The following is a 13,946-nucleotide window of genomic DNA, read 5'->3' as shown; positions in this document are numbered from 1 at the left end:
CAAACTACAATGTAATAAAAATTAAATTTTCATGTGTCAACATTTGCAAGCTAAAAAGAGAGACAAAACTAAATTCAACGGAAATATACTAGACAGTGTATTCTGGAAACGCAGAGGGGAAAAACAGGAAAGCTGACATGTTCATTTGACATATGCATTTAACATTTCTGTGAAAACTATTTTAATATTTGTGTGAAAGAGGAAGAGAAATTTCTTACATTCAAGTTCTAACATAATACTTTGAATCTAAAGAGCATACCAGGACCAAAAATGACAGACTATTCAGAAAAAGTCAGGCAGTAGCCAAACTGTACATTTTTTTCATGTTAGTTTTCCAACTATAAACCTCCAATTTTGCTTATTGACTCCTATCATTTATATTCATTAAACAACGAAAGGAAATAAATATAGTAAGAAAAAAGATTATAAAGTAATTTATTTATAAGGACCCATTTTTGACAGAACATTAAAATTTTATCTCAGTGACATTCATGAAAGCCTAATAATTACTCTAATTTTTGATCACGCTGAAAATGTGCATAAGATTATGGAGTTTTGAAGAGAAAAATGATGGCTAGAGTACATACATTCTGGTGGAAGTCTGTTCTTTCTAAAAGCAAGTCTTTCAGTTTTCTTTCTGCTTTCTGCCAAACTAAACAGGACTCCGTAAACATATTGACGAACTGGCCTATAAAGCAGAGCAGCAGGAGGCAGGTCTTTGTTGGCTTCGTCTTCAATAGAAACAGCAATTTTGATTTCACCCTTTGCGTGGAAGAAAGCAGAATAATATTGCACATATGTATATATACATTTTCCATTCAACATAAAAGTATGCTAACACAATCCTGCTTTAAAACCATTTCAGTCATATATTTAATCAATACAAAAGATATATTTGAAGAACAGATGCCAAGAGTTAAGCTAAAATTTAGGGACTACTTTCAAAATCACAAGTGACTTAGCAGCACAAGTCTCACTGATCATATGCTCCTAAATACCTTAGAGGCTTTGAAAATCTTCCCCGGTAGTTCCCCCCCAAGTTTGAAATAAGTTTTTGCTTCTCAGTCACTGACACACACAATTATGCAGGTGACGCAAAGCTTTTTAAATAGCCAAGAGACGTATTATTAATATAGCAAAAATATTCAAAATTGAGCATTTTACCAATAAAGAAACGATTAGGGATATGATGAATCTGCCTTTTTTTTTTTTAATGGATCCCAAATACTAGCCAATTATATTCAAAGACTTAATAGGAAAAGTCAGATAAGACAATATTTTGAAAATCAGTAAAAGCCGCTTTATAAAAGTTAGAAGTATATTTGTAATTAAAATATGCTTTAAGTAACACTATTTAGCTATCCATTTAATGTCTTGTGTGGCTTTCACTAAGTTTTGAATACTAAGCACTAAGTGAACAATTTAATTTAAAATGCTGTATAAACTGAAAAGATACATATGGTGTATATACAATAATTTTAAAATAAAAATAAAGTGCATAGCTTACTTTTGTGTTCACTATGAAAAAGGATTAATACAATTACATAAGTATAGCGCTTCTTGTAGATAAAAATTGTTGGGAAAGGGCAGCATTAAGTACAGGGCTGAGGGCCAGGACTGTCTGAGTTATATTCCCAACTCTACTCCCTGGTTGTACTGGCTTGGGGCAGGTTGCTTAACTCTCTGTCTCAATCTGCTCGCAGTAATGTGGGAGATAAATACTATCTACTTTACAAGGATGTCATAATGTTAGTATCTGTTCTCCCCCTATTTCAGTGTGGCTCTTGACAGGGCAGAACTCTGCAAGCATAGTGTCTTTATGCAAGTGGTCAAACCTGACTGCTTTCTACAAGCCCTAACATGGAAGAATTTTTATAGCAAATTTCTAATGCGGTACAAATGGGCCCAGATGTATCACTTATTAACTTAGACATGGACTATTTTCTTTACTCGGTCTCAGACTATCACTAACCTCTCTTCCTACCATAATACATTTGGGGGTTCTTGGAGAACACAAAGGTAGATCAATGTCTCCCCAACCTTTATGAGGTCAGGCTCTTTACAGGGTTTGACACTTCAACTCCTTATTAAAGTCGCCCATGGCTTGGAGTGTTCATGGAGTAAAGAGCAAATTAAAAAATGCCCATTTTGAGCCACTGTATTCCAGATATCTCAATACTTTCTCTTGTGTAAAGTCATTTTGGCTCAATGAGCGAGTATAAGAAGTCCATTCAACTTTCTAGTTTCATTTGACATCAGTGCCCTAAATCAAGCTTTTCCCACAAGGATCATGTCTGTGTGGCTGTCTGACTACATATTAGAATGACCTGATTCGTGTGAAGCTAGAGAATCACAAAATACATTCATTTATTGGGACACATCCTACAAGCCATTAAGTGGTCATATCTGATATTTTCTAGGATATGCTTTTTTCTCCCCTGCTCTTTTCTCTACCTTTCTGTCATTCTGATTTTTTGAGGACTGTATCTTACTTCACACACACCCATATGCCTCACTTCAAGAGTTTGGTGGCTTCTGAATAGAAAGGAATATGTTTACCCTCTGTAAGAGTGCTTACTCATTTGCGCATTTCTGAGCTTTGATGTTAGTCACTTGGAAGAAATATTTTTTGCAATCTTTGTGTAATTAGAAGGTTAGGGTGAAGCTCTTGCTTCCTGCTCTTAAAAGATATGGGGAAAATGTTCTGGAACCCCTGAAATACTTATTGTTAGACCATGCTGAGTAGGGCAGAGCACACATGCCAGACTATATATGCTCTTTGAGGATAAAAATCATAAGAACTTGGGGAGTTTTCTACATGACAAATGCTGCTGAGATCTTCAGAGAATTACAAAGTGAGTACTTTTCCAATCAAGGCAGGTTTCTATTTTCTGACCATCTCCTGAACAAATAATCTATAGACAATCCTATATCCCTCTGTTTGTCATAGATTTTGGAGAGTGTAATGGAGTAATGCAACCACCACCGTGTACTGATCAGTTTTCAATAAATCATCACCATGAATGCACAGCTACAGGGTGTGTACAAACAGCTCATTCTATAAATATTACAATTGCTGAAAGTTTTTTTTGTTTTTGTTTTAATGCTAACAGTGTTTCCATAATGAACAAGGCTGCCGGTTTTTGCCATCTACAATGCCTCTAGCATATTTTTAAAGTTATCAGAAATAGTAGTGCCTGTGTGCTTGCTGTCAAGTACAGTGTCACATAAAGGCTCGTCTGTAAATTTACTAGCAATACAAGTAGAAGTTAGGCTGAGGAACATCCGAGTTATACTACTCTAAGTCCATGTATCAGCTGCAATGTCCTTGGACTGTGGCGATTCAGACTTACTCTGTTTTATAGATCAATGTTTGATTCATTCATATTTTAAGATGTCTGGATTTGTATTTAAAATCAAAGATTCATACATTCCTACTTATAAAAATACTGTATCAACAAGCATTTGAACACTTGGAATTAGAAAATCACAGTCTTCCATTCCACGGATCATGGTGTGATTTTTTTTTAATTTGGGGAGGAGGGGGGATTTACACAAGGCAGAATCTTAAATTAGCCCATACATGTTCCCTTGTCTTCAGATTTTGAAATTAGGGAAACTGTACTGAAACTGAAATCTGCTACACACAGAAGAACGAAGATCACTAGATGGTGTTAGGTTATGTCATTATTTTCCCCATAAGCCTAACATATAAGCATCTATAAACTGTTTCAACCACAAAAGTTACTCCTCCCTTCTAAAAGGACAAACAAGTTAAATTTAGCAAAGTAGATTTTAATGTATGTTTTGACAGAAGCTCAACTGCAAACTTCTCTCTGCTTACCACAAATTATACCACCCCCATGGCTTTAAAGGCTGATTGTGTTTATTTTTACTGAAAGAGACATGGTAGGTGAGGTAATATCTTTTATTGGACCAATTTCTGCTGGTGGAAGGTGCAAGCTTTCAAGCTTCATAGAGCTCTTCTTCAGGTCTGGGGAATGTAACCAGAGCGTCTAAGCTAAATACAAGTTGGGACAAATTGTTAAGCATAAGGGGTTCACACATGCAGTAAGAGACCACTTAAAATGAAACAGGCAACTAAGAGATACCAGGCAAACAACTAAAACCACTTTCTACCTGTTAAGAATTTTAAATCTTAACTATTCCTTATTCCTATTCTATTCTGACAAAGTCTGCACCAATAATTTCTGTAGGGTCGTAGACTACTGTCCTTCAAGTACACCAGAAATGCCACCAATACCAATGTGAACTGCACAAGAGTAGTATATGTCCCTAGTAAGATTCCAGCAGGGTCAACCAACCTGTACCCACTCCCCCCACCTTTTTTTATTTTAAATAGGACTCTTAGGAAAATTAAAAGCATTCACTACTAACTTACCTTTCCCCTCACAGAGTTTCAATTTAAGATGTTAGAATCCCAATTTTCTCTATAGTATTACATATTATATATATTACACATCAATGAATACAAGTATTCGATATTTTGTTTATATATACACTCATTTACTTTACCCACAATTAAAACTTTATTTTGTCTTTTCCTTTTGAATTAAATTCCTTACAAGCTGTATTTCAAGCAGCAGCAACATCCCTGAAGTCACATGGCAAGATAACCAACATGACACAATACGGTTACCTCAATCCCCTTCCTCTCAGTTTTTAGGTTTTCAGTGTGCTGCAGATTGTTGTACAGACAAAATAACTGTACTGTAGTAATTGGCAGGGAAACAGGAGTTTTTTGGAAACTGGGGAGGGGGTCATTAAGGCTTTTGGTACCCAGGAAGGTATGAAATTTGTATTTGGTACCCAGCAAGTAGTCAAGGCTTTTGGTACTTGGAAGGGGATGAAAGGTGTACCCTCCCCTCCATACAGGGGAAGGGCAGAGGTGTTTTTAATTTTGGAAGTGGGAGAATAATAATTCTTGGTAGCAACTAGCTGCTCTACTGCATCCTTCCCCAATATTTGCCACTACATCCAACAATGACAAATAAGCATATTAGTTAATGGTTTCTGATAAAATGGTAATTTAAACCGTCAACAGACTTCAGTGTTCACATCCAAGAGATGAACAATGAAGTTCATACCTCCCAGACCTTTGTTTTAGGCTCTTGGCAAACTCAGAAAACATTGCATCAGTTACACTCAGCTTATGTTTTTAAGGTTTCCCTATAAACATGAGGGTTATAGACAAATGAAAGCTTTAGATTCTGGAAAACAATTATGTGGCCATTTAAAAATAATCCACAATTATGCAACAATTTACGTGGCAATGTAATCATATAACACATTGGACCCTGCCTGCAGATGTCAAATATCATTTCTATTAACTGAAAAAACAGATCAGTCTTTAAATATTGATTGGCCTACTGTATTCAATGCAGGGGTCCCTAAATTTTATTTATTTATTTATTGCTGGAATAGATTCCTCACAATTTAGGATAATTCTTCTTTTGATGTTTAATTGCTTGGATACTTTTCTGCATTCTATGATCACATATTCAGATAGTACATTTAAACAACAACATCAAATATAGCATTTGACTATTCGCATAAAGAAATTAATCAGACATTTGCTTCTGTGTTTTCCTTTTACGGATAAGGAAAGTAAATGGAGAAAAGGTGTATCAATGCCATGTTATAGTTGAGAATTGAAACACAACGAAACACAAAACTAAACTCTGATGCAGGTACACTTACATATTTCAATTCTCAATCATTACACTGCATTAATGTCCATTTTTGTACTGAAATACATTGCTAAACATATATTTGTCAAAACAGAATTCCAGGACAAAAAAAAAAAAGCTATGCAAAGATTAACAGAAGATTTGGATGCTCAAAATTAAATGCCTGGTTTGCCGATTTTGGTAGACTTAGGCAAATATCTATGTTGTTGCCAGGGTAATTGATAGGTTTGTTTAGTGTATTTTTAAAATACAAGGGTGCTCAAAGCTTTAGATGGGAGATATTTTACTACCAAGTACTTAAAATCCAAATTTTTATATATATAGTAGATACCTAAAGTCAGCACAGATATTTGTATTAAACTTCATTGTGCATTGTTTATATAATTTAGAAATGGAGGCAAACTCACAAGCAGGAATCCTAGTTTTCCATGATAGAACCCTGTTTATCCAAGCCTCCATTATCCAGCTCTCCGTATTAACCAAATCACCAACCGCCCAGGGCTGATCGCCCAACCCCTCAACCCCATCTTAAAATAAGAGATACAAAGTTCTTTGCCAATCCTCCTGATTATCCCAATTTTTGATTATCCAATCTGCCTCTGGTCGATCAGATCTATAAATTTAAAGAGCATTCAAAAAAATTAACCGCAAGAGGAAGAGGTTATGCACACTGAATAAACGACACTGGTATTTTCAGTAAAATTTAATTAACACTTAGTATATGTTTTTTTTTTTTTTTTCACGAAATGTAAAACTTAAAAATTCTCTGTAAAAACGCATATTCTGCATTTTCCACAGTAAATGGATTTCTAGAATCCGTGTTCACAAGTTAAGAGAAATGCATGCATACAATTTTAGTTTTTGATATGCAATGTGGTTAGTCACAAGTCCTCCGTGAATTAAAAAAAAAAATTCATTGCTAAGCATTTTTGTGTGCAAGTCAAGTACAGTAAAAGCTTTTTTATCCGGCATGTTGGGGGAACTGGGGGCGGGGGGGCAGAAAGTGGAAAATTCCGGTTAACTAAGAGGGAGGGAGTTTGAGTGCGGGGCATGGTCTCTGGGAGGGAGTTTGGGTGTGGGAGGGGGCTTGCGGTAAGGGGTCAGGGCATGGGAGGGGGTGCGGAGTGCCGGATCCGGGCAGCGCTCACCTTGGGCAGCTCCCTGTCCCTGCTGCTCCTGGGGGAGGCGCGGCTAGGCAGCTCTGCGTACTGCTTCTGCCCGCATGCGCTGCCCCCACAGTTCCCACTGGCTGCAGTTCCCAGCCAACGGGAGCTGCGGAGTCAGCGCTTGGGGCAGGGTAGTGCACAGAGCCGCCTAGCCACGCCTCTGCCTAGGAGCAGCAGGGACAGGTCGCTGCTTGCGGGGAGCTGCCCAAGGTGAGCGCCGCCTGTATCCGGCACCCCGAAACCCCTCCCACACCTCAACCCCCTGCCTCGAGCCCCCTCCCGCACCCAAACTCCCTTCCAGAGCCCAGGCCCTGCACGGCCTCCAGCGCCCCAATCTCCAGCCCCACACCCCCTCCCACAATCTGAACCCCTCGTGGCCATTCCTCCACCTAGGAGCAGCAGGGACGTGTTGCCGCTTCAGGGAAACCACGCGGAAAACCTGCCGGCCCCATGCCAAACAGACTATAAACCGGACTTTCAATGAAGATCAGAAATGCTGGTTTACAGAACTTTCTGGTTGGTAAAGTGCCGGATAACGTGGTTTTTAAAGTGCATACGCGGCTTTTACTGTATTAGGTTTTATTTGTACGCTTTATATTTAATGTGTGGGGGAAGGGCAAGTTTATATAATTTTCTCCAACCCCCATTCAAACATTAGAGCATGATGCACATTTTTGTAAAACTGATTTTGAATATCTATTTTGTTGGGTAACCAAGCCTTAGGAATGGGGCAGTGTAGCAAAGGGGCGTGGTCTCCCTCAGAGACTGACAGCGTGGGAGAGCCAGATGTCCCCTGGTGTGGGGAACCTGGAAGGCCTAGGCCGCCACACCGAAAGCAGAAGGGCAGGACAGGAATAGGAAATATAAGAGGTGGGCCCTGCAGCTCAGTTGAGCAGGAGCTGCCGAGGGAGGCAGACGCTTCCAGACCGCTGCTGAAGCCAGAACCCACAGAAGACTTTGGCTGTACCGAGGAGACCACCAGGTACCAGGACTGTGTGACATGCCCGACACTGAAGAGTTGCTGGGACTGCCACTTGCAGTGTACCCCGGGGAGACGCCTGACGACTAGCATTGCCAGGTGTCTGGTTTTCGACCAGAACGCCCAGTTGTAAAGGGACCCTGATGGCTCCAGTCAGCACTGCTGACCGGGACGTTAAAAGTCTGGTTGGCGGCGCAGACAGGCTCCCTACCTGGCTCCGCGCAACTCCTGTGAAGCTGCCAGCATCTCCCTTTGGCTCCTAGGTAAAGGAAGGGCCACAGGGGTCTGTGCGCTGCCCCCATCCCCAATGTCAGTTCAGCAGTTCCCATTTGCCAGGAACCGCTGCCAATGGGAGCTGAGGGAGAAGCACCTGCAGATGCGGGCAGCACCCAGAGCCGTATGGTCACGCCTCCACTTAGGAGGCGGAGGGAGATGTCACTGCTTCCTGGGAGCTGCCTGAGGTAAGCGCCACCCGGAACTCACACCCCGCACCTTCTCCTGCGCCCCAACCCCCTGCCCCAGCCCAGATCCCCCTTCCGCACCCTGAACCCCTCATTCTGGCCCCACCCTGGCCCACTCACCCCTTCCCGCACTCCAACCCCCTGCCCCAGCCCGGAGCCTCCTCCTGCACCCCAAACCCCTCATCCCTGGCCCCATCCCCTTCCACACTCCAACACGGAGCCCTTTCCTGCACACCCCTCATCTCTGGCCCCACCCAAGAGACCTCACCTGCAGCTGGAGCCCTCACCCCCTCTCACACCCCGGTGAAAATGTGCAAGCGAGGGTGGGGGAGAGTGAGCGATAGAGGGAGGGGGGATGGAGTGAGCAGAGGCATGGCCTTGGAGAAAGGGTGGAGCAGGGGCAGGGCAGGGGGGTTAGGTTTTCTGCAAATAGAAAGTTGGCAACCCTACGGAAGACCTTTGGATGCAGGTACACTAAAGGGGAGTATAGGAAGTAGCCATGAGGAACCAGATTACTCTCTTGCTGTGGTGCCGCTGGAGACATGGTCAGTGTGTTGCGGGTGGATTCCCCACTGACCTAGTGGCAGACCACTCTGCCACTGTTAGGGCCCTGGGCTGGGATGCAGTGGAGTTGGGCGGGCTGGCATCCCCCCTGACACCCCAACCCTGGGGTCACAGTACTCCCCCTCCTGACGTCAGGAGGCCTGCACTCCACGGACACCCTTTGCCTGAGCACCCTAAGCTGTTTGCTGGGCACTCAACCCCTACCAGCACTCTAGACTGTTTGCTGGGGCTCCAGCCCTGGCTGAGGGCCTAGCCCCTGAACTATGGGTTGGGGCCGGAGACCGCTAATTTCCCCATTTACGTGGGTGGCAAAGGGGCATGGCCTCCCTCAGAGAGAACAGCGAGGGAGAGCCACACCCACCTATATGCTTACAGGCAGTGTGTGTGTGTGTGGGGGGGGGTATCAATTCCATAACCACCTATAATAATCCATAAAACCAACAAAGAAAACTACTCACTTGCAATTCTAGTTCTTAGATTTGTAGTCACAACAGATCCACACTTCAGAATGCGTACCTTATGTGTGACTGAGAGAAATCTTATTGCAAAATTCCTGACTGCCAGCAAACAGCAGGACAGCATGCATGTATCTGCTGGAGTCCTGGATACTAAGAGTTGCTAATACTGAAAAGTCAATTTAATGAGATGAAAAATATATAATTTCCTAATTCTATAAGAAAGGCAAGCAAGTGTGGATTTCCTGTGACTATATTAATTCTTAACCAAGAAATAGATGCAAGATATTTTCTTTTCTAAAAATAGGTATTACATCAGCCCCTTTGCTTGGATCTAAAAAGATATAAGCATGCTTAAATTATTTGCCCTCAGTTTCACCACAGATGGGCCAGTACCCTGGAATGACACTGAGCTAGTACACTCAGAGGGTTGTCACTCAGATGCAATGCAGAAGACCAAGACTTAAAAAAAGGTGCCTAAAGTTAAGAGCATAAATCCTTATTTATCATTTAAATAAGTGGGCTGATTTTCAGAAGTGCTGAGCAGACAGCAGCTCCCTTTAAAATCACTGGGAACAGCAGGGTACTCAGCACTTTGGAAAATCAGAACGCTTCTTTAGGTGTTTAAACATTCTGAAAATCTCAGCCCAACTCTCCATTTAGTTTGAGACCACTGAGACCTCAGGTTCCCGGATTTAAGGGGAGATATACCTGTTACACTCCTCAGGACTCCTTCATTGTGTTAATAACAAGTATTAATGATCCTCATTGAAACCTGCTGATTCTGGCACATCCTTTCTGCCAGACACTGTGGACTAGAAAGTTCAGGGAGTGCAACTGTGCACGTGCATACCTAACACAGACATGCAAATATCTTACGTGCATGAAAATCTGATATAATAAATAAAAATAATATTACTATCACTCGATTTGCTATCATTGACAAGGTATTTGATCACATTATGCAGGTGCAAATATAAGCAAACAATCTTCTATGCCTAAATTTGAAAATCTGGTCCACAATGTCCTAGATCTTGTGCAGTGAAATGAAGTCTTTGACATGAGATGTGAAGACAGACACCCATTACCCCTGGGAAACAAACTGGACTTTAGGTAGTTAAAAATGAAAAATAGTCACGTCACTAGCACCTTGCTGATGCCATGGGCAGATACTTGGATTCGTTTCAATGTGTTAGAACATAACACAAATCCACTATGAGATTCTCTGTGCACAAATGGGGAGACCCTTCATTCTTTCCGCTATCGCTATGAACAGCTGAGTAGATCTGTTGAATGGTTTGGTCCTTTGTATACAGAAAACCAGGGCCCACCTAACATCCAACAAGTGGGGGTGCTGTTCTTCTCTATTCGCATGTGGATTAGGGTAGAAAACCGGTAGGAAGATTGCTTGACTGCAATGGAATTGTGAGATCACCTTAGGAAGGAACAATGGGTGTGGTCACAACTAGACTCTGTCCTTGAAGAAACCCATATATTGGGGCTCCGATGCGAGGGCCCGGATCGCTGAAACTCTTCTAGCCGAAGTGATATCCACCAGGAAGGCCACTTTCCAGGAAAGGTGTAACAACAAACACGTTGCTAGAGGCTCAAACGGGGACCCAATAAGTTTTGATAGGACAAGGTTCAGGTCCCAGGGAAGGATGTGATCTCTAACCTGGGGGAAACACCCTCTCTAGGCCTTTGAGAAAACAGCTCCCCATCTCGTATGAAAAGACAGATTGGTTATCCACCTTGAGATGGAAGACAGAGACAGCCACTAGGTGAACCTTGACTGGCAAGAGAGCTAGACCTTGTTGTTTCAGCTGTAAAAGGTATTCTAAGGACATGGCTACACTGGCAACTTCAAAGCGCTGTCACGGGACACTCCCGCGGCAGCACTTTGAAGTGCAAGTGTGGTCGAGCTCACCCAGCGCTCCTGGTAATCCACCTCCACAAGGGGATTGGCTCCCAGTGCTCGGAGCCTGTTTACACTAGTGCTTTAAAGCGCTCAGACTTGCTGCGCTCAAGGGGGTGATTTTTCACCCCTCTGAGCCAGCAAGTTAAAGCACTATAAAATGTAAGTGTAGACAAGCCCTAAGATGAGCTGTAGAGATGACTCAAAGGTGGAATTTGTTGGGAGCACAAGATGGAGACCGTTTCAATTTTTGCAAGGTAAGTAGCCCTGGTGGAGGGCTTTTTAATGCCCAGTAGGACCTCACAGACCTGCTCCAAGCAAGCCCGCTCCTCCAGATTCAGCCATGGAGCTTCCAAGCCGTCAGATGAAGAGAGCTGATGTTCAGGTGGCCAATGATGGTCCTGGGAGATCAGGTCTGGGTGTAGTGGAAGCCTTAGTGATGCCTCCACTCACAGGGCTCACAGGTTGGTGAACCAATGCTGTCTGGGCCACGCCAGAGCTATGAGAATGATCTGCACTCTGTCCTGCTTGATCCTCATCAGAACCTCGTGGATCAATGGGATGGGGGAAATGAGTAATACAGGTGTCTTGTCCACAGGAACATGTCCATGAAAGACTCCAGGCTGTGACCTTGCAGGAAGCAAACCTGGTGGCATTTCCTGTTTTTGCAGGTGGAAAACAAGTCTCTAAGGGGAGTGCCCCCCCTGTTGGAAGATGTCCCTCACAATGTCTGGCTGGAGAGACCACTCGTGGTGAGCGGAGAAAAACCTGCTAAGGTGATCTCCCAGCTGGTTGTGTGCTTCTGGGAGGTAGGATGCCTCCAGGCTGATGGACTGAGCAATGCAGAATTCCCACAGGCGGATTGCTTCCTGACACAGGGGGGGAACAACGTGCACCGCCCTGCCTGTTTATGTAGAATATAGCCATCGTACTGTCCGTGAAAACCAAAGCAGTCTTGCCCATTATGTGAGGGAAAAATGCCTGGCAGGCTAGACACCTGCCCTCCCGCCCCCGAACTCCCTGACATTGATGTGGAGGGAAAGCTCATCTTTGGACCAAAGGCCCTCAGTCCTGAGGGACCTTAGGTGGACTCCCCAGCCGAGGGCCGATGTATCGGACACTAGGGACAACAGTTAAAGTCTTGAGAAGGGTACCCCTGCACATACCATGTGTTCTGCCACCATGACAGTGAGCTGAGGACCTGGGTAGGTACCGTAAGCACTGAGTCCAGGTGATGACAAAAGGGGAAGTATACCATGGCCAGCCAGACTGGGAAAGGTCTGAGACATAGCCTCGCATGTTGCACTACGTACGTGCATGATGCCACGTAGCCCAGGAGGCTCAGACATTTTCATACGGTTGTGATCAGATGAGCTTGGAGGGATCTTATCAGGGATGTAATTGAGTGAAACCGATTGTCCGGAAGTAGAGCTCTTGCTTGCACAGAGTCGAGTACCACACTGATGAACTCCATCCTTTGGATCGGGATAAGGGTGGACTTCTGGATGTTCAACAAAAGACCTAACGTTCTGAAGGTCAATTGAATGAGACAGATGCTTGCTTCCACTTGAGCTCTGGATCAGCCCTGGACTAGCCAGTCACCGAGGTATGAAAATACATGGATTTCTTTCTTCTGAGAAAGGCTGCTACTACTGCCATGCATTTGGTGAAGACTTGCGGGGTGGCTAACAGGCCGAATGGAATCACCACAAACTGGTAGTGAGCTTGGTTCACTACAAGTCTTAGGAAATGTCTATTGCCATGGAACTGTCTGAGCAATTAAGGGTTCCAGCTCCCATCACGGGTGGTAAGAAGGAACTGAAGGGGTAGTGGGGTCAGCAAGGCTCTTTATAACGGCGCTATGGAGCATGGCACCAGAAGGCGCTGGAGCCGATCCAACTGATACTGCTGGGGAGAAAAATTCCAGCAACTGTGCTCAGGGCACACACACAGCTACTGCAGCTGGGCTGGGAGGGATAAGGGGCAGAGAAACAGAAACTGGATTGTCATAGGGGTATCTTTAACTCTCTACTCCCTGGGGGAATTTTTGTGTGTCTGTATTGTTACAGGCATACTTACTGACAGGTTCTGAAATAAATTGCCAAAATAATTGAAACTAGTGTGATTATGTAGTGTTATTTTGACAAATAAAATCTGCAGAATTTTAAAATACTGTGCGCAGAATGCCCCCCAGGAATATTATCTATATTGCTATTGCACAGAGGAGTCCCATCCCCATTGGGCAAGGCACTGTATAAACATAGCAAAGTGACAGTTCATGCCTCAAAGAGAGCATGGCATGTCCATCTGCAAATTAAATGACATTCTGGCTTTAAGGATATCAATGAGAATAATATAATAATGTGTAATGATCCAGTGACTGGACTTACTGCTGCCACAACTGTTGTGGATGGAACTACTATTGGCATTAGGCTGCTTTGAACAGGAGTGTAAGAAGATGAAACAGGGTCAGAAGGGTCAAGTTGTAGGATCTTTTCAGCCTGCACTTAGAGGGAGGTTTGAATTGAATCTTGTCCTCTGAATCTATACTAAGCAAAACCAAAGAGTTGTGCCAATGGCATCCCTGAATCCCACTGGCTCTAATGACGGAGATAGTGCTGACCTCTGATAGTTCCAAAACACACAGCTTTGGGAAATCCCATTAAAACTACACTGAATCAACTGGCATTGACAC

General features: G+C 43.3%; 1 protein-coding gene across 3 annotated transcripts in view; it reads right to left on the bottom strand.

The window, feature by feature from the left end:
• The window catches only part of FAM120A (family with sequence similarity 120A), a 123,049-nt gene that overhangs the window by 52,440 nt on the left and 56,663 nt on the right, over positions 1-13,946 (bottom strand). For all 3 annotated transcript variants that reach the window (XM_034776821.1, XM_034776819.1, XM_034776820.1), the window contains one exon: positions 588-762. In XM_034776821.1, the coding sequence (XP_034632712.1) occupies positions 588-762 (175 nt within the window). The remainder of the gene's footprint in view (positions 1-587; positions 763-13,946) is intronic.

Source organism: Trachemys scripta, chromosome 7, assembly GCF_013100865.1.
Source record: "Trachemys scripta elegans isolate TJP31775 chromosome 7, CAS_Tse_1.0, whole genome shotgun sequence".
In the NCBI taxonomy this organism is placed as follows: Eukaryota; Metazoa; Chordata; order Testudines; family Emydidae; genus Trachemys; species Trachemys scripta.
This window is presented reverse-complemented; position numbering and strand designations above follow the sequence as displayed.